Source organism: Carcharhinus amblyrhynchos, unplaced genomic scaffold, assembly GCF_965287045.1.
Source record: "Carcharhinus amblyrhynchos unplaced genomic scaffold, sCarAmb.v2.hapA chromosome_361, whole genome shotgun sequence".
NCBI lineage: Eukaryota > Metazoa > Chordata > Chondrichthyes > Carcharhiniformes > Carcharhinidae > Carcharhinus > Carcharhinus amblyrhynchos.
The window spans coordinates 74,693-95,041 of NW_027650101.1; the positions used below are offsets into that span (position 1 = coordinate 74,693).

Genomic DNA, 20,349 nt, shown 5'->3' on the forward strand with positions numbered 1-20,349 from the left:
ACACAGACAGGGGCTGGAGCACTGACCCAGGGACACAGACAGGGGCCGGAGCACTGACCCACGGACACAGACAGGGGCCGGAGCACTGACCCAGGGACTCAGACAGGGGCCGGAGCACTGACCCAGAGACACAGACAGGGGCCGGAGCACTGACTCAGGGACACAGACAGGGGCCGGAGCACTGACCCAGGGACACAGACAGGGGCTGGAGCACTGACCCAGAGACACAGACAGGGGCCGGAGCACTGACCCAGGGACACAGACAGGGGCTGGAGCACTGACCCAGAGACACAGACAGGGGCCGGAGCACTGACTCAGGGACACAGACAGGGGCCGGAGCACTGACCCAGGGACACAGACAGGGGCCGGAGCACTGACCCAGGGACACAGACAGGGGCTGGAGCACTGACCCAGGGACTCAGACAGGGACCGGAGCACTGACCCAGGGACTCAGACAGGGGCTGGAGCACTGACCCAGGGACACAGACAGGGGCCGGAACACTGACCCAGGGACACAGACAGGGGCCGGAGCACTGACCCAGGGACACAGACAGGGGCCGGAGCACTGACCCAGGGACACAGACAGGGGCCGGAGCACTGACCCAGGGACACAGACAGGGGCCGGAGCACTGACCCAGGGACACAGACAGGGGCTGGAGCACTGACTCAGAGACACAGACAGGGGCTGGAGCACTGACCCACGGACACAGACAGGGGCCGGAGCACTGACCCAGGGACACAGACAGGGGCCGGAGCACTGACCCAGGGACACAGACAGGGGCCGGAGCACTGACCCAGGGACACAGACAGGGGCCGGAGCACTGACCCAGGGACACAGACAGGGGCCGGAGCACTGACCCAGGGACACAGACAGGGACCGGAGCACTGACCCAGGGACACAGACAGGGGCCGGAGCACTGACCCAGAGCACTGACCCAGGGACTCAGACAGGGGCCGGAGCACTGACCCAGGGACACAGACAGGGGCCGGAGCACTGACCCAGGGACACAGACAGGGACCGGAGCACTGACCCAGGGACACAGACAGGGGCTGGAGCACTGACCCAGGGACTCAGACAGGTGTCGGAGCACTGACCCAGGGACACAGACAGGGGCCGGAGCACTGACCCAGGGACACACACAGGGGCCGGAGCACTGACCCAGGGACACAGACAGGGGCCGGAGCACTGACCCAGGGACACAGACAGGGGCCGGAGCACTGACCCAGGGACACAGACAGGGGCCGGAGCACTGACCCAGGGACACAGACAGGGGCCGGAGCACTGACCCAGGGACACAGACAGGGGCCGGAGCACTGACCCAGGGACTCAGACAGGGGCCGGAGCACTGACCCAGGGACACAGACAGGGGCCGGAGCACTGACCCAGGGACACAGACAGGGGCTGGAGCACTGACCCAGGGACACAGACAGGGGCCGGAGCACTGACCCAGGGACTCAGACAGGGGCCGGAGCACTGACCCAGGGACACAGACAGGGGCCGGAGCACTGACCCAGGGACACAGACAGGGGCCGGAACACTGACCCAGGGACACAGACAGGGGCCGGAGCACTGACCCAGAGACACAGACAGGTGTCGGAGCACTGACCCAGGGACACAGACAGGGGCTGGAGCACTGACCCAGGGACACAGACAGGGGCCGGAGTACTGACCCAGGGACACAGACAGGGGCCGGAGCACTGACCCAGGGACACAGACAGGGGCCGGAGCACTGACCCAGGGACACAGACAGGGGCCGGAGCACTGACCCAGGGACACAGACAGGGGCCGGAGCACTGACCCAGGGACACAGACAGGGGCCGGAGCACTGACCCAGGGACTCAGACAGGGGCCGGAGCACTGACCCAGAGACACAGACAGGGGCCGGAGCACTGACCCAGGGACACAGACAGGGGCTGGAGCACTGACCCAGGGACACAGACAGGGGCCGGAGCACTGACCCAGGGACACAGACAGGGGCTGGAGCACTGACCCAGGGACACAGACAGAGGCCGGAGCACTGACCCAGGGACACAGACAGGGGCCGGAGCACTGACCCAGGGACACAGACAGGGGCCGGAGCACTGACCCAGGGACACACACAGGGGCCGGAGCACTGACCCATGGACACAGGCTGGGGTCAGGGCTCTCTTTGCTCTGTTCCTCTCTCAGTCACTCCTTGGTCTAAGGCTGATGGTGCCGTTATTGGGGAGGGGTTTCTAACTGGGAATCTTGCTGTCTTTCAGGACTTGTTGTTTAGTGTGTGTGGGCTCAGCATCCTGTCCACCGTTATCTGTACCCTTTCCACTGTCGTCTGCTGCATCCAGATGTTCACCGTGGATGTCCTGCACATTGTGAGTAACCCCTGGGGTCTCTGCTTGGGGAAGCTCAATAGGGATAGGGAATGATACAGATGTGAGGGGATAAATTGGGGGACAGTGCAGGTGTGAGGGGGTAAATTGGGGGACAGTGCAGGTGTGAGGGGGTAAATTGGGGAATGATACAGATGTGAGGGGGTAAATTGGGGGATGGTGCAGATGTGAGGGGGTAAATTGGGGGATGGTGCTGATGTGAGGGGGTAAATTGGGGAATGATATAGATGTGAGGGGGTAAATTGGGGGATGGTGCAGATGTGAGGGGGTAAATTGGGGGGTGGTGCAGATGTGAAGGGGTAAATTGGGGAATGATACAGATGTGAGGGGGTAAATTGGGGGATGGTGCAGATGTGAGGGGGTAAATTGGGGGACAGTGCAGGTGTGAGGGGGTAAATTGGGGAATGATACAGATGTGAGGGGGTAAATTGGGGGACAGTGCAGGTGTGAGGGGGTAAATTGGGGAATGATACAGATGTGAGGGGGTAAATTGGGAGACGGTGCAGGTGTGAGAGGGTAAATTGGGGGATAGTGCAGATGTGAGAGGGTAAATTGGGGGATAGTGTAGATGTGAGGGGGTAAATTGGGGTCAGTGCAGGTGTGAGTGGGTAAATTTGGGGACAATGCAGATGTATGGGGGTAAAGAAGGGAATTATACAGATGTGAGGGGGTAAATTGGGGAATGATACAGATGTGAGAGGGTAAATTGGGGGATGGTGCAGATGTGAGGGAGTAAATTGGGGGATGGTGCAGATGTGAGGGGGTAAATTGGGGGGCGGTGCAGGTGTGAGGGGGTAAATTGGGGAATAGTGTAGATGTGAGGGGGTAAATTGGGGAATGATACAGATGTGAGAGGGTAAATTGGGGGATGGTGCAGATGTGAAGGAGTAAATTGGGGGATGGTGCAGATGTGAGGGAGTAAATTGGGGGATGGTGCAGATGTGAGAGGGTAAATTGGGGGATGGTGCAGATGTGAAGTAGTAAATTGGGGGATGGTGCAGATGTGAGAGGGTAAATTGGGGGATGGTGCAGATGTGAAGGAGTAAATTGGGGGATGGTGCAGAAGTGAAGGAGTAAATTGGGGGATGGTGCAGATGTGAGAGGGTAAATTGGGGGATGGTGCAGATGTGAAGGAGTAAATTGGGGGATGGTGCAGATGTGAAGGAGTAAATTGGGGGATGGTGCAGATGTGAAGGAGTAAATTGGGGGACGGTGCAGATGTGAGGGGGTAAATTGGGGGACGGTGCAAATGTGAGGGGGTAAATTGGGGATGGTGCAGATGTGAGGGGGTAAATTGGGGGACGGTGCAGATGTGAGAGGGTAAATTGGGGATGGTGCAGATGTGAGGGGGTAAATTGGGGGATGGTGCAGATGTGAGGGAGTAAATTGGGGGATGGTGCAGATGTGAGAGGGTAAATTGGGGGATGGTGCAGATGTGAGGGAGTAAATTGGGGGATGGTGCAGATGTGAGAGGGTAAATTGGGGGATGGTGCAGATGTGAAGGAGTAAATTGGGGGATGGTGCAGATGTGAGGGGGTAAATTGGGGGATGGTGCAGATGTGAGAGGGTAAATTGGGGGACGGTGCAGATGTGAGGGGGTAAATTGGGGGACGGTGCAAATGTGAGGGGGTAAATTGGGGATGGTGCAGATGTGAGGGGGTAAATTGGGGGACGGTGCAGATGTGAGAGGGTAAATTGGGGATGGTGCAGATGTGAGGGGGTAAATTGGGGGATGGTGCAGATGTGAGAGGGTAAATTGGAGGATGGTGCAGATGTGAGGGGGTAAATTGGGGGACGGTGCAGATGTAAGGGGGTAAATTGGGGGACGGTGCAGGTGTGAGGGGGTAAATTGGGGGGCGGTGCAGATATGAGGGGGTAAATTGGGGGGTGGTGCAGATCTGAGGGGGTAAACTGGGGGACAGTGCAGGTGTGTGGGGTGAAATTGGAGGATGGTGCAGATGTGAGGGGGTAAATTGGAGGATGGTGCAGATGTGAGAGAGTAAATTGGGGGATGGTGCAGATGTGAGAGGGTAAATTGGGGGATGGTGCAGATGTGAGAGGGTAAATTGGGGGATGGTGCAGATGTGAGGGGGTAAATTGGGGGACGGTGCAGATGTGAGGGGTTAAATTGGGGGATGGTGCAGATGTGAGAGAGTAAATTGGGGGATGGTGCAGATGTGAGGGGGTAAACTGGGGAACAGTGCAGGTGTGGCGGGGGTAAACTGGAGGATGGTGCAGATGTGAGGGGGTAAATTGGGGGATGGTGCAGATGTGAGGGGGTAAATTGGGGGATGGTGCAGATGTGAGAGAGTAAATTGGGGGATGGTGCAGATGTGAGGGGGTAAACTGGGGAACAGTGCAGGTGTGGGGGGGTAAACTGGAGGATGGTGCAGATATGAGGGGGTAAATTGGGGGATGGTGCAGATGTGAGAGGGTAAATTGGGGGATGGTGCAGATGTGAGGGGGTAAATTGGAGGATGGTGCAGATGTGAGGGGGTAAATTGGGGGATGGTGCAGATGTGAGGGGGTAAACTGGGGGATGGTGCAGATGTGAGGGGGTAAACTGGGGAACAGTGCAGGTGTGGGGGGGTAAACTGGAGGATGGTGCAGATATGAGGGGGTAAATTGGGGGATGGTGCAGATGTGAGAGGGTAAATTGGGGGATGGTGCAGATGTGAGGGGGTAAATTGGAGGATGGTGCAGATGTGAGGGGGTAAATTGGGGGATGGTGCAGATGTGAGGGGGTAAACTGGGGGATGGTGCAGATGTGAGGGGGTAAACTGGGGAACAGTGCAGGTGTGGGGGGGTAAACTGGGGGATGGTGCAGATATGAGGGGGTAAATTGGGGGATGGTGCAGATGTGAGGGGGTAAATTGGGGGATGATGCAGATGTGAGAGGGTAAATTGGGGGATGATGCAGATGTGAGGGGGTAAATTGGGGGATGGTGCAGATGTGAGAGGGTAAATTGGGGGATGGTGCAGATGTGAGAGGGTAAATTGGGGGATGATGCAGATGTGAGGGGGTAAATTGGGGGATGGTGCAGATGTGAGGGGTTAAATTGGGGGATGGTGCAGATGTGGGAGATAAATTTGGGGAACGGGCTGATGTGTGGGTAAATCACTCCTTTAATTCCCAAAAGCTGGTTCCACAGCGATCTCGATCCTTGAACCCGGAATGCCTGTCTCCTCATGATAACTTCCTACAGCACATGACAGACCCAGATGAGTTTGTACCTCCTGTGCCTCCTCCACCGTACTACCCCCCGGAATACACCTGCAGCTCAGAGACAGACGCACAGAGGTAAGAACATACTCGTTCTGCTTCGCTTCAGATTCCCGCCATGGATCCCTGGCCCAGTCCTGACCTGCTGTGTCTCTCTCTTTCACAGTATTACTTATAATGGCTCGATGGACAGTCCAGTCCCCCTGTACCCCACGGATTTCCCCCCACCGTACGAAGCTGTCATTGGCAATAGCACCAATAGTCAGGTAGGACAATGGAGCCTTTGGAATGGAGGAGTGATACTCTTTGTGACTGGGAGGAGTATTAAAGAGGGCAGTAGGGAAATATCAGGGTGCTGGGGGCAATATCGGGGTAACGGAGAGAGTATCAGGGTGCTGGGGAAGTATTAAACCGGGCAATAGGGAAGTAGTGGTGTAATGGGAGTTATTGGGGTAATGGGGGAATATTGGGGTTCAGTCTCTGTGTGAGGGGAGTATTGGGATTCAGTCTCTATGTGGGGGAATATTGGGATTCGGTCTGTGTGGGGGGAGTATTGGGGTTCAGTCTGTGTGTGTGGGGAGTATTGGGTTCAGTCTGTGTGTGGGGAGTATTGGGGTTCAGTCTGTGTGTGTGGGGAGTATTGGGTTCAGTCTGTGTGTGTGGGGAGTATTGGGTTCAGTCTGTGTGGGGGGAGTATTGGGGTTCAGTCTGTGTGTTTGAGGAGTATTGGGTTCAGTCTGTGTGTGTGGGGAGTATTGGGGTTCAGTCTGTGTGGGGGGAGTATTGGGGTTCAGTCTGTGTGTGGGGAATATTGGGGTTCAGTCTGTGTGTGGGGAATATTGGGGTTCAGTCTGTGTGTGGGGGAGTATTGGGGTTCAGTCTGTGTGTGTGGAACTCTCCCCATGTTCTGATTGGTTTTTAATCACAGCTCACCGAGATCTCCAACTCCAGCTTCTGTGAACAAATCCTCTCGACAGCTTTCAGTGGAGAAGGTAACACCTGGCCAGAGACCCCCAATCTACCCCCTGCCTGATAATACCCTCCCCAAAGTACCCGCGAATATACCCTCCCCAAACCCCAAAATATCCCCACTCCCCCCGAATATACCCCAGCCCCAGAAATACCCTCCCCAAACCCCAAAATATCCCCACTCACTCCGAATATACCCCAGCCCCAGAAATACCCTCCCCAAACTAACCCCAAAATATCCCCACAGCCCCCAAAATACCCCAACACAAAAATACCCTCCCCAAATTACTCCCAAATATCCCCAGCCCCAAAATAACCCTCCCCAAACCCCAAAATATAACCATCCCCCCAAAATACCCCACCCCAAAAATACCCTCCCCAAACTACCCCCAAATATACCCCACCCCAAAAATACCTCCCCAAACTACCCCCAAATATACCCCACCCCAAAAATACCCTCCCCAATCCCAAAATATCCCCATCCCCCCAAATACCCCACTCCCAAAAATACCTTCTCCAAACTACCCCAAAATATCCCCACTCCCCCTGAATATATAATACCCTCCCCAAACCCCAAAATATCCCCACTGTCCCTGAATATACCCCACCCCCGAAAATACCCTCCCCAAACTAACCCCAAAATATCCCCACTCCCCCCGAATATACCCCACTCCCAAAAATACCCTCCCCAAACTAACCCCAAAATACCCCCACTTCCCCGAATATACCCCACCCCAAAAATACCCTCTCCAAACTACCCCCAAAATATCTCCACTCCCTTCAAATATATCCCACCCCTGAAAATACCCTCCTCAAACCCCAAAATATCCCCACTCCTCCGAATATACCCCACCCCCAAAATACCCTCCCCAAACCCCAAAATATCCCCACTCCCCTGAATATACCCCACCCCTGAAAATATCTCACCAAACCAACCCCAAAATATCCCCTGACTGTACCCCACCCCTGACAATACACCCCCAAAACTAACCCCAAAACTGACTTCCAAACTGACCCCAAAACCAATCTCGAAACTGACCTCAACCTGACCCCACACTGACCTAAAACTGACCTCAACCTGACCTAAAACTGACCTCAACCTGACCCCACACTGACCTAAAACTGACCTCAACCTGACCTAAAACTGACCTCAACCTGACCCCACACTGACCTAAAACTGACCTCAACCTGACCCCACACTGACCTAAAACTGACCTCAACCTGACCCCACACTGACCTAAAACTGACCTCAACCTGACCCCACACTGACCTAAAACTGACCTCAACCTGACCCCACACTGACCTAAAATTGACCCCACACTGACCTAAAACTGACCTCAACCTGACCCCACACTGACCTGAAACTGACCCCAAAACTGAACCTAAACTACTCTGAAATCAAATCCAAACTGACCCCAAAACCAACCCCAAACTGACCCTGAACTTGACCCAAAACTGACCCTGAAACTGCCCCTAAACAACCCTTCCCCTCAAAGCTTTACCCCCTTCTGCCAAAAACCACACCCCGTCCCCCACAATTACCCATCCCCTCCCCCTGCACTTCCACAACTTCCCCCTCACCCCCTCCCTCCTCATCCACCCTCCCTCCCTCACCCCCTCCCTCCTCATCTTCCCTCCCTCCCTCACCCCCTCCATCCTCATCCTCTCTCCTTCCCTCCCTCACCCCCTCCCTCATCCTTCCTCCCTCCTTCACCGCCTCCCTCCTCATCCTCCCTCCGTCCCTCACCCCCTCCCTCCTCGTCTTCCGCCCCACCCCCTCCCTCCTCATCCACCCTCCCTCCCTCCTCATCCTCCCTCCCTCACTACCTCACTCCATCCCTCTCTCCTTCCCTCCCTCCTTTCCCTCCTCACCCTCCCTCCCTCCCTCCCCTCTCCCTCCCTCCCCCTCCCTCCTCCCTCCCTCCTCTCTCCCTCTCTCACTCCTCACCCTATCATTCCTCACCTCTCCCCTCAGTCCCTCCGCTCCCTCCTGAAGCCTGGCACTGGGATCTGATGGGCCTGTTTCCGGTCTTTTCCGCAGGTTCCATGGATAGCGGATCGCTGATGATGTCGGAGATCATGGATATTCCGGATGACAGTAGCTGTTCCGAAGACTCCTGCCTGATGGGGGTGCAGGGCTCCGTCGAGCGGGTCTGCGGTGGGGCCACTGGGCAGAGGGCTGGCGAGGGCTGGGCCTCGGGCCTGGACTCCGAGCTGCCCACGGCCCCTCGCAGACCCTACATCAGGAGCGGCCGCTCCTTCTCCTGCGGCTCCTCCAACCGCTACTGCCCCAGGCTGCCCGCCGGGGAAGAGGTTGCCACTCAGAGCTGCCTGCGGTTAGAGACGGCAACCTGTGGCCGGGGTCAGAGCCAGGAGGACTGGCTGGTCCGAGACAGGAACTGCTCCGTCTCCTCCGATACATCCACCTTCCAGGCACCTCAGGCTTCCTGCCAACGCTTACCGAACCGGCGATACAGTGAGAATTCCAGGCCACAAAGCCCCCTCCGGAGTATGGCTGCCTGTCCTATAACCAGGTCAAATAGTGATCCTGCTCTCTGTTCAACGAGTGGCACAGGTGAGTGACCAGGCTTTCCCCCTCCACCTCCGCAGTAGGTGCATCAGGCACGGGAATGAGGGGATGAAGGATGGAGGGGAGCGGGCAGATAGGGGTCGAGGGTCAAAGGAAAGAGTTGGCGGAACAGTCAGAGAAATTCCAGAAACCGACCCCATCCCACCACCCAGTGTCCGCTGCCCTTACTACACCGTGACAGGTTGCTGTTTGCATACAAGATTGATGTGGGTATGCCAGCGTTGGACTGGCGTAAACACAGTAAAAAGTCTGACAACACCAGGTTTTAGTCCAACCTATTTATTTGATAATATACTCACAAGCTTTCGGGGTTAGCCCCTTCGTCAGGTGAATGGAGAGTTCTGGCCTCAGACAGAGCATATAAAGCACAGACAGTTTAGAGATTACTGATTAGAATGCGAATCCTTACACCTAACCTGCTGTTCAAGACCTGAAGTGGCTGATAATGTGAGTGGAAGGAGCATTGATCACAGTTTAAAGAGATGTGTATTGTCTCCAGACAGCACAGTAAGTGAGGTTTTGCAAACCCAGGCAAGTCACGGGGGTTACAGATAGTGCGATAGCCAAGTTCCGCACACATGAGGACGATCTCAACAGGGATCTTGGGTTCATGTCGCACTATCTGTAACCCCCGTGACTTGCCTGGGTTTGCAAAACCTCACTTACTGTACTGTCTGGAGACAATACACATCTCTTTAAACTGTGATCAGTGCTCCTTCCACTCACATTATCAGCCACGATGTGGGTATGCCGGCGTTGGACTGGCGTAAACACAGTAAAAAGTCTGACAACACCAGGTTTTAGTCCAACCTATTTATTTGATAATATACTCACAAGCTTTCGAGGGGACTGCCTCTTCGTCAGGTGAATGGAGAGTGAATTTATATTATCAAATAAATAGGTTGGACTAAAACCTGGTGTTGTCAGACTTTTTACTATTATCAGCCACTTCAGGTCTTGAACAGCAGGTTAGGTGTAAGGATTCGCATTCTAATCAGTAATCTCTAAACTGCCTGTGCTTTATATGCTCTGTCTGAGGTCAGAACTCTCCATTCACCTGACGAAGGGGCTAACCCCGAAAGCTTGTGAGTATATTATCAAATAAATAGGTTGGACTAAAACCTGGTGTTGTCAGACTTTTTACTGTACATACAAGATTGCCATGGGACATGCTTTATAGAATCCCTACAGTGCAGAAGGAGGCCATTCGGCCCCTTGAGTCGGCACTGACGCTCTGACAGAGCATCCCGCCCAGGCCCCTCTCCCTGTAACCATGTAGTGTTCAGGGTTAGCACAGAATGGCATTTGTAATAATATGTAGATTTATAAAGTTAATTTATTCGTCACAAGTTGGCTTACATTAACACCGCAATGAAGTTACTGTGAAAATCTCTGGGCCGCCACACTCCACTGCCTGTTTGGGTTACACTGTGGGAGAATTTAGCACGACCAATGCACCCTAACCAGCACTTCTTTCAGACATTGGGAGGAAACCGGAGCACCCGGAGGAAACCCTCACAGACACGGGGAGAACGTGCAGACTCCACACAGACAGTGACCCAAGCCGGGAATTGAACCCCGGGTCCCTGACGCTGCGAGGCAGCTGTGCTAACCACGGTGCCACCGTGCCGCCCCGCAGGGCTATGGGCACTATTCCCTGAGGAGCAGAATTAGGCCATTTGGCCCATCGAGTCTGCTCCACCATGGCTGATAAGTTTCTCAAACCCATTCTCCTGCCTTTTCCCCATCACCTTTGATCCTCTTACCAATCAAGAACCTATCTATCTCTGTCTGAAACATACTCAATGACCCAGCCTCCTCTGTGGCGATGAATTCCACGGATTCCCCACTCTGGCTAAAGAAATTCCACCTCATCTTTGTTTTAAAGGGTCGTCCCTTTAGCCTGAGGCTGCATCCTTGGCTCTCAGTCTCTCCCCCATCTTCTCCATGTCCACTCTATCCAGACTTTTCAGTGTCCTGTAAGTTTCAATGAGAACCCCGCTTACCACTCTTCTGGAGTTACATGTCGACCAGACCGGGGTAAGGACGGCAGATTTCCTTCCCTAAAGGGAACCAGATGGGTTTTTCCGACAATGGGTCATCAGTAGATTCTTAATTCCAGATATTTTTAATTCCACCGTCTGCCACGGCAGGATTCGAACCCGGGTCCCCAGAACATGAGCTGGGTTTCTGGATAAACAGTGTAGTGATGATAGCACTAGGCCATCACCTCATCCGTTTATCTGAGATGGAGAATGTTTTCTCACAAAATTATTTGTGACTTATTCGCAGGTGAAGGAAGCAGAAATTCCAAAACATCCGACTGTGAGATGTCACAGACTTCCACTGACACGGGTAAAGACGCAATTCCCATCTTCCCTGTTGCAGACTGCAGCCTGTACCCAGGTCCAGGGGTTTCCCTGGCTGGACCATGGGGGCCTGGATCCCAGTGAGCCTGAGGCTTTGGACCCTGGCTCGCTGAGGCTTTGGGCCCTGGCTCGCTGAGACTCTGGGCCCTGGCTCGCTGATGCTTTGGGCCCTGGCTCGCTGAGACTCTGGGCCCTGGCTCCCTGAGACTCTGGGCCCTGGCTCGCTGAGACTCTGGGCCCTGGCTCGCTGAGGCTTTGGGCCCTGGCTCGCTGACGCTCTGGGCCCTGGCTCGCTGAGACTCTGGGCCCTGGCTCGCTGAGGATCTGGCTCTGGCTCGCTGAGACTCTGGGCCCTGGCTCCCTGAGACTCTAGGCCCTGGCTCGCTGAGGCTCTGGGCCCTGGTTCGCTGAGGCTCTGGGCCCTGGCTCGCTGAGGCTCGAGGCCCTGGCTCGCTGAGGCTCTGGGCTCTGGCTTGCTGAGGCTCTGGGCCCTGTCTCGCTGAGACTCTGGGCCCTGGCTCGCTGAGACTCTGGGCCCTGGCTCGTTGAGGCTCTGGACCCTGTCTCGCTGAGACTCTGGGCCCTGGCTCACTGCAGTTGGGCCCTGGCCCGCTGAGGCTCTGGGCTCTGGCTTGCTGAAGCTCTGGGCCCTGGTTCCCTGAGACTCTGGGCCCTGGCTCACTGAGGCTCTGGGCCCTGGCTCCCTGAGGCTCTGGGCCCTGGCTCCCTGAGGCTCTGGGCCCTGGCTCCCTGAGACTCTGGGCCCTGACTCACTGCAGTTGGGCCCTGGCTCGCTGAAGCTCAGGGCTCTGGCTCGCTGAGGCTCTGGGCCCTGGCTCGTTGAGGCTCTGGGCCCTGGCTCGCTGAGACTCTGGGCCCTGGCTCGCTGAGGCTCTGGGCCCTGGCTCGCTGAGACTCTGGGCCCTGGCTCGCTGAGGCTCTGGGCCCTGGCTCGCTGAGACTCTGGGCCCTGGCTCCTTGAGACTCTGGGCCCTGGCTCGCTGAGACTCTGGGCCCTGGCTCGCTGAGACTCTGGGCCCTGGCTCGCTGAGACTCTGGGCCCTGGCTCGTTGAGGCTCTGGGCCCTGGCTCGTTGAGGCTCTGGGCCCTGGCTCGTTGAGGCTCTGGGCCCTGGCTCGTTGCGGCTCTGGGCCCTGGCTCGCTGAGGCTCTGGGCCCTGGCTCGCTGAGACTCTGGGCCCTGGCTCGCTGAGACTCTGGGCCCTGGCTCGTTGAGGCTCTGGGCCCTGGCTCGTTGAGGCTCTGGGCCCTGGCTCGTTGAGGCTCTGGGCCCTGGCTCGTTGCGGCTCTGGGCCCTGGCTCGCTGAGGCTCTGGGCCCTGGCTCGCTGAGGCTCTGGGCCCTGGCTCGTTGAGGCTCTGGGCCCTGGCTCCCTGAGGCTCTGGGCCCTGGCTCCCTGAGACTCTGGGCCCTGACTCACTGCAGTTGGGCCCTGGCTCGCTGAAGCTCAGGGCTCTGGCTCGCTGAGGCTCTGGGCCCTGGCTCGTTGAGGCTCTGGGCCCTGGCTCGCTGAGACTCTGGGCCCTGGCTCGCTGAGGCTCTGGGCCCTGGCTCGCTGAGACTCTGGGCCCTGGCTCGCTGAGGCTCTGGGCCCTGGCTCGCTGAGACTCTGGGCCCTGGCTCCTTGAGACTCTGGGCCCTGGCTCGCTGAGACTCTGGGCCCTGGCTCGCTGAGACTCTGGGCCCTGGCTCGCTGAGACTCTGGGCCCTGGCTCGTTGAGGCTCTGGGCCCTGGCTCGTTGAGGCTCTGGGCCCTGGCTCGTTGAGGCTCTGGGCCCTGGCTCGTTGCGGCTCTGGGCCCTGGCTCGCTGAGGCTCTGGGCCCTGGCTCGCTGAGGCTCTGGGCCCTGGCTCGTTGCGGCTCTAGGCCCTGGCTCGTTGCGGCTCTGGGCCCTGGCTCGCTGAGGCTCTGGGCCCTGGCTCGTTGAGGCTCTGGGCCCTGGCTCGTTGCGGCTCTGGGCCCTGGCTCGCTGAGGCTCTGGGCCCTGGCTCGCTGAGGCTCTGGGCCCTGGCTCGTTGCGGCTCTAGGCCCTGGCTCCCTGAGACTCTGGGCCCTGGCTCCCTGAGACTCTGGGCCCTGGCTCGTTGAGGCTCTAGGCCCTGGCTCGTTGAAGCTCTAGGCCCTGGCTCGTTGAGGCTCTGGGCCCTGGCTCGCTGAGGCTCTGGGCCCTGGCTCGCTGAGACTCTGGGCCCTGGCTCGTTGAGGCTCTAGGCCCTGGCTCGTTGAAGCTCTAGGCCCTGGCTCGTTGAGGCTCTGGGCCCTGGCTCGCTGAGGCTCTGGGCCCTGGCTCGCTGAGGCTCTGGGCCCTGGCTCGTTGCGGCTCTAGGCCCTGGCTCCCTGAGACTGTGGGCTCTGGCTCTCTGTGGCTGAGCCTGGCCTCGCTGTGGCTCATGGACCTGGCTGTGAGTTGGGGATAGAGTCATGCTGATGATGTGGTGTTGTTTTATTCACAGCTCCTTGCTCAGAGGCCTGCCTGCTGCCCAATTCCCGGCACGGCACTCCCGAACTCCTCCGCAGGACTCCGCTGGGTAAACTCAGACCATCCATCAAAGGCAAAGCCCAGCAGACACTGTCCAAGGAGGGTACCCGCTCGCTGGGGGATCTGAAAATGTGTCGTGGTACCAGGGTGCTGGTGGCGAGGTTTCTGCAGCGCTCGAAGCGTAACCTGAATGTGGAGCCGCCACACCCGCTGTCTGCAGCAGCGGGGAACAAGCGGAGGGCGGAGAGAGGCAGCGCCACGAGCAGTCTGGAGCAGGTCAGCACCTCGATGTTTCCTGTAGCTCAGATAGGTTACAGCTCAGAGTGATTCAGGACCAAGGACAGCCAGCCAGCCAACTGACCCCGGCTCCCCACCCTGACCCGGGCTCCTGACCCTGACCCTGAGCCGGGCTCCCCACCCTGACCCCGGGCTCCTGACCCTGACCCCGGCTCCCCAACCTGACCCCAGCTCCCCACCCTGACCCCGGGCTCCCCACCCTGACCCCGGGCTCCCCACCCTGACCCCGGGCTCCCCACCCTGATCCCGGGCTCCCCACCCTGACCCCGGGCTCCCCACCCTGACCCCGGGCTCCCCACCCTGACCCCGGGCTCCCCACCCTGACCCCGGACTCCCCACCCTGACCCCGGCTCCCCACCCTGAGCCCGGCTCCTGACCCTGACCCTGAGCCGGGCTCCTGACCCTGACCCCGGACTCCCCACCCTGACCCCGGCTCCCCACCCTGACCCCGGGCTCCCCACCCTGACCCCGGACTCCCCACCCTGACCCCGGGCTCCCCACCCTGACCCCGGCTCCCCACCCTGACCCCGGCTCCCCACCCTGACCCCGGCTCCTAACCCTGACCCCGGCTCCCCACCCTGACCCCGGGCTCCCCACCCTGACCCCGGCTCCCCACCCTGACCCCGGCTCCCCACCCTGACCCCGGCTCCCCACCCTGACCCCGGACTCCCCACCCTGACCCCGGCTCCCCACCCTGAGCCCGGCTCCTGACCCTAACCCTGAGCCGGACTCCCCACCCTGACCCCGGACTCCCCACCCTGACCCCGGGCTCCCCACCCTGACCCCGGGCTCCCCACCCTGACCCCGGCTCCCCACCCTGACCCCGGCTCCCCACCCTGACCCCGGACTCCCCACCCTGACCCCGGCTCCCCACCCTGAGCCCGGCTCCTGACCCTGACCCTGAGCCGGGCTCCTGACCCTGACCCCGGACTCCCCACCCTGACCCCGGGCTCCCCACCCTGACCCCGGGCTCCCCACCCTGACCCCGGGCTCCCCACCCTGACCCCGGCTCCCCACCCTGACCTGGGCTCCCCACCCTGACCCGGGCTCCTGACCCTGACCCCGGGCTCCCCACCCTGACCCCGGTTCCCCACCCTGACCCCGGCTCCCCACCCTGACCTGGGCTCCCCACCCTGACCTGGGCTCCCGACCCTGACCCCGGGCTCCCCACCCTGACCCCGGTTCCCCACCCTGACCCCGGCTCCCCACCCTGACCCCGGCTCCCCACCCTGACCCCGGCTCTCACCCCTGACCTGGGCTCCCCACCCTGACCCCGGCTCCGGACCCTGACCCCAGCTCTCACACCTGACCCTGTTTCTGACCCCTGACCCTGTCTCCGACCTTGCCCCGATACTACCCCTTGACCCTGTCTCCGACCCCTAACCTCGCACCCTGACCCCATCTCTGAACCTGCACTCCGACACCGCCTCTTAATCCTGTCACCAACCTTTGACCCCGCACTCTGACCCTGGTCCATGACCCTGACCCCAACCCCTGACTCCCATCTCCGACCCCACAGCCTGACTACAGCCCAGATCCCCTGAACCCTGACACAACACCACCAATCCAAATGTCAATGGCAACCCCAATCCACCATTGGTGATGTAGAGGGAACTTTACTCTGTATCTAACCCCATGCTGTACCTGTCCTGGGAGTGTTTGATGGGGGGACAGTGTAGAGGGAGCTTTACTCTGTATCTAACCCCGTGCTGTACCTGTCCTGGGAGTGTTTGATGGGGGGACAGTGTAGAGGGAGCTTTACTCTGTATCTAACCCCGTGCTGTACCTGTCCTGGGAGTGTTTGATGGGGGGGACAGTGTAGAGGGATGTGGGGATGGTATGGAAGAGGAGGTTGTTTGGTATATTCTCTTGTTCTGCTGTTCTTTCCCAGACCGCCCGCTCTCAGTTACAGAGCAGTTTGCGGCAGCGTCTCCGGCGACACGAAGGCATCCACTTACGGAGCTGCGGGGATCTCAGCTCCTCCACCTTCAGCCTGCGGAGACTGTTCTCCACACACCGCCTGGAAAGCAGTCGGCCACACAGTCTGATCGGGGTTTACAGAGAGACAGTCCTGTGACCAATCAGCCTCCCACACTTCCTGCCAGCGCTTAGTTTGATCAGGGTTTGCAGACTGTCCTCGGTATACTAACTCCCTGTGTGTACACTAACTCCCTGAGTGTACACTGACTCCCTGTGTGTACACAACTCCCTGTCTGTACACTAACTCCCTGTCTGTACACTAACTCCCTGAGTGTACACTGACTCCCTGTCTGTACACTAACTCCCTGTCTGTACACTAACTCCCTGTCTGTACACTAACTCCCTGTCTGTACTCTAACTCCCTGAGTGTACACTGACTCCCTGTCTGTACACTAACTCCCTGTCTGTACACTAACTCCCTGTCTGTACTCTAACTCCCTGAGTGTACACTGACTCCCTGAGTGCACACTAACTCCCTGAGTGTACACTAACTCCCTGTGAGTACACTAACTCTGCATCTGCACACTAACTCCCTATCACATCCCCTGTGTGTACACTGACTCCCTATCACAACTCTTGTGTGTACACTGACTCCTGATCACATCCCCTGTCTGTGTGTATACTAACTCCCTGTGTGTACATTAACTCCCTATCACAGCCCTGTGTGTACACTCCCTATCACAGCCCTGTGTGTTTGCACTGACTCCCTGTGTGTGTACACTGGCCCCGCAGCCCCGTTCAGTGGGGGATATGACTGAGGGGAGGGTCTGTGCAGAGCACTGCCTGCCCTCATTTATAGGAAGAAAGAGAAAACTTGGAACGGCTGGAGAGGGACCCGGGATGGTCAGCGGCTGGAGAGGGGCCCGGGACGGTCAGCGGCTGGAGAGGGACCCGGGATGGTCAGCGGCTGGAGAGGGGCCTGGGACGGTCAGCGGCTGGAGAGGGGCCCGGGATGGTCAGCGGCTGGAGAGGGGCCCGGGACGGTCAGCGGCTGGAGAGGGGCCCAGGACGGTCAGCGGCTGGAGAGGGGCCCGGGACGGTCAGCGGCTGGAGAGGGGCCCGGGACGGTCAGCGGCTGGAGAGGGGCCCGGGACGGTCAGCGGCTGGAGAGGGGCCCGGGACGGTCAGCGGCTGGAGAGGGGCCCGGGACGGTCAGCGGCTGGAGGCTGGAGAGTGGCCCAGGACGGTCAGTGGCTGGAGGCTGGAGAGTGGCCCTGGACGGTCAGTGGCTGGAGGCTGGTCAGCGGCTGGAGGCTGGAGAGTGGCCCTGGATGGTCAGTGGCTGGAGGCTGGAGAGTGGCCCTGGACGGTCAGTGGCTGGAGTGTGGCCCAGGACGGTCAGTGTCCAGAGGCTGGTCAGCGCTGGGATGCTGAGGAACAGCAGACACTGGTTGTGGTGAATGGGTGTGGGAGTACTGGGACTCTGAGCCTCCCCGCCCTAGGGCTGTGAGAATGGACAAAGAATTTGGGAGTTTGGAGGGAGGAACTCGAGGACAATCCCCCCTGGAAAACCTGGCAGTGACTGGAGGCATGTGTGGAGGAGCTGATTCTGGACACTAATACTGCATGATGCTGATGTGAAAGAATTTACTGTAAATAGGCAATTTATAACCAAACCCTGGACAGAACTTTCTACACCGTCACTGGTCGGGATGTGAGTCATAAAGCAGTGGACTATCCAGCTGGCTAGGGGGGCCAGAGCTCTGCGCTGCGAGTCTGCGCTGGGGGTCTGCGCTGCGGGTCTGCGCTGCGGGTCTGCGCTGCGGGTCTGCGCTGGGGATCTGTGCTGGGGATCTGTGCTGGGGGTCTGTGCTGGGGATTGCGCTGCGGGTCTGCGCTGCGGGTCTGCACTGGAGGTCTGTGCTGGGGATCGCGCTGCGGGTCTGCGCTGGGGGTCCGTGCTAGGGGTCCGTGCTGGGGGTCTGCGCTGGGGATCTGTGCTGCAGGTCTGCGCTGGGGGTTTGTGCTGGGGATAGCGCTGTGGGTCTGTGCTGGGGGTCTGTGCTGCGGGTCTGTGCTGGGGGTTTGCGCTGGGGATCGCACTGCGGTTCTGTGCTGGGGGTCTGTGCTGGGTGTCTGTGCTAGGGGTCTGCTCTGGGGGTCTGCTCTGGGGGTCTGCTCTGGGGGCCTGCGCTGGGGGTCTGTGCTGGGGGTCTGTGCTGGGGGTCTGTGCTAGGGGTCTGTGCTAGGGGTCTGTGCTGGGGGTCTGCACTGGGGGTCTGCGCTAGGGGTCTGTGCTAGAGGTCTGTGCTGGGGATTGCACTGCGGGTCTGCGCTGAGGATCTGCGCTGGAGATCACGCTGAGGGCCTGCTCTGAGGGTCTGCGCTGGGGGTCTGCTCTGAGGACCTGCGCTGAGGGTCTGTGCTGGGAGTCTGTGCTGAGGGTCTGCGCTGGGGATCGCGCTGCGGGTCTGTGCTGAGGGTCTGAGGTGGGGGTCTGCGCTGGGGGTCTGCACTGGGGATCTGCGCTGAGGGTCTGCACTGAGGGTCTAGCATTGGCTCTGGGCATCTTTGGATTGCTTAGGATGGTGCTGAGTAGATTGGGGTGGTATAGATGTGTGCGGGGTGTGTGAGAGAGGTTACTCACTCTGCTGCCGGTTCTGGGAGGGAATGATTCAATCCACTGGAGAGATCACTGAGGAGAGAATGAATCCAAAACCCTTCAACCACACAACTCAGAACCAACCCCAGAATGAGTCAACACACACTGTCCCAGCTTTACTCTAACCCCGTGCTGTACCTGCCCTGCGAGTGTTTGTTGGAGGGACAGTGTAGAGGGAGCTTTACTCTGTATCTAACCTCGTGCTGTACCTGTCCTGGGAGTGTTTGATGGGGACAGTGTAGAGGGAGCTTTACTCTGTATCTAACCCCATGCTGTACCTGTCCTGGGAGTGTTTGATGGGGGGACAGTGTAGAGGGAGCTTTACTCAGTATCTAACCCCGTGCTGTACCTGTCCTGGGAGTGTTTGATGGGGACAGTGTAGAGGGAGCTTTACTCTGTATCTAACCTCGTGCTGTACCTGTCCTGGGAGTGTTTGATGGGGGGACAGTGTAGAGGGAGCTTTACTCTGTATCTAACCCCATGCTGTACCTGTCCTGGGAGTGTTTGATGGGGGACAGTGTAGAGGGAGCTTTACTCTGTATCTAACCCCGTGCTGTACCTGTCCTGGGAGTGTTTGATGGGGGGGACAGTGTAGAGGGAGCTTTACTCTGTATCTAACCCATGCTGTACCTGTCCTGGGAGTGTTTGATGGGGACAGTGTAGAGGGAGCTTTACTCTGTATCTAACCCCATGCTGTACCTGTCCTGGGAGTGTTTGATGGGGGGACAGTGTAGAGGAACGGTGGGAGAATCTGCTTTGCACTGTGTTGGTTTGAGTCAATTGAACTCCATTGGATTGTTAGTTGTGTTTGAAGGAAGGGGTTTGATATTGGGGGCGTGGGAGTGTGAAATTGGGAATGTTTTGGGATGGGAGAGTGGGATTGGGAATGTTTTGGGGTGGGAGAGTGGAATGGGGTATGTTTTGGAGTGGGAGAGTGGGATTGGGAATGTTTTGGGGTGGGAAAGTGGGATTGGGAATGTTTTGGGGTGGGAGAGTGGAATGGGGAATGTTTTGGGGTAGGAGAGTGGGATTGGGAATGTTTTGGGATGGGAGAGTGGAATGGGGAACGTTTTGGGGTGGGAGAGTGGGATTGGGAATGTTTTGGGATGGGGGAGTGGAATGGGGAATGTTTTGGTGTAGGAGAGTGGGATTGGGAATGTTTTGGGATGGGAGAGTGGAATGGGGAACGTTTTGGGGTGGGAGAGTGGGATTGGGAATGTTTTGGGATGGGGGAGTGGAATGGGGAATGTTTTGGTGTAGGAGAGTGGAATTGGGAATGTTTTGGGATGGGAGAGTGGAATTGGGAATGTTTTGGAGTAGGAGAGTGGAATTGGGAATGTTTTGGGGTGGGAGAGTGGAATTGGGAATGTTTTGGAGTAGGAGAGTGGAATTGGGAATGTTTTGGGGTGGGAGAGTGGAATGGGGAATGTTTTGGGGTGGGAGAGTGGGAT

At 58.5% G+C, this 20,349-nt stretch overlaps 1 protein-coding gene across 1 annotated transcript in view; it reads left to right on the forward strand.

The window, feature by feature from the left end:
* The window catches only part of LOC145339256 (protein ENTREP3-like), a 32,709-nt gene extending 15,530 nt beyond the window's left edge, over positions 1–17,179 (forward strand). The window contains exons 5-12 of the mRNA XM_080183663.1: positions 2,245–2,352; positions 5,511–5,671; positions 5,760–5,859; positions 6,522–6,585; positions 8,604–9,137; positions 11,445–11,507; positions 13,994–14,295; positions 16,208–17,179. Coding sequence (XP_080039789.1) covers positions 2,245–2,352; positions 5,511–5,671; positions 5,760–5,859; positions 6,522–6,585; positions 8,604–9,137; positions 11,445–11,507; positions 13,994–14,295; positions 16,208–16,393 — 1,518 coding nt within the window. The 3' untranslated portion in view covers positions 16,394–17,179. The remainder of the gene's footprint in view (positions 1–2,244; positions 2,353–5,510; positions 5,672–5,759; positions 5,860–6,521; positions 6,586–8,603; positions 9,138–11,444; positions 11,508–13,993; positions 14,296–16,207) is intronic.
* The last annotated feature ends 3,170 nt before the right edge of the window (positions 17,180–20,349 follow it).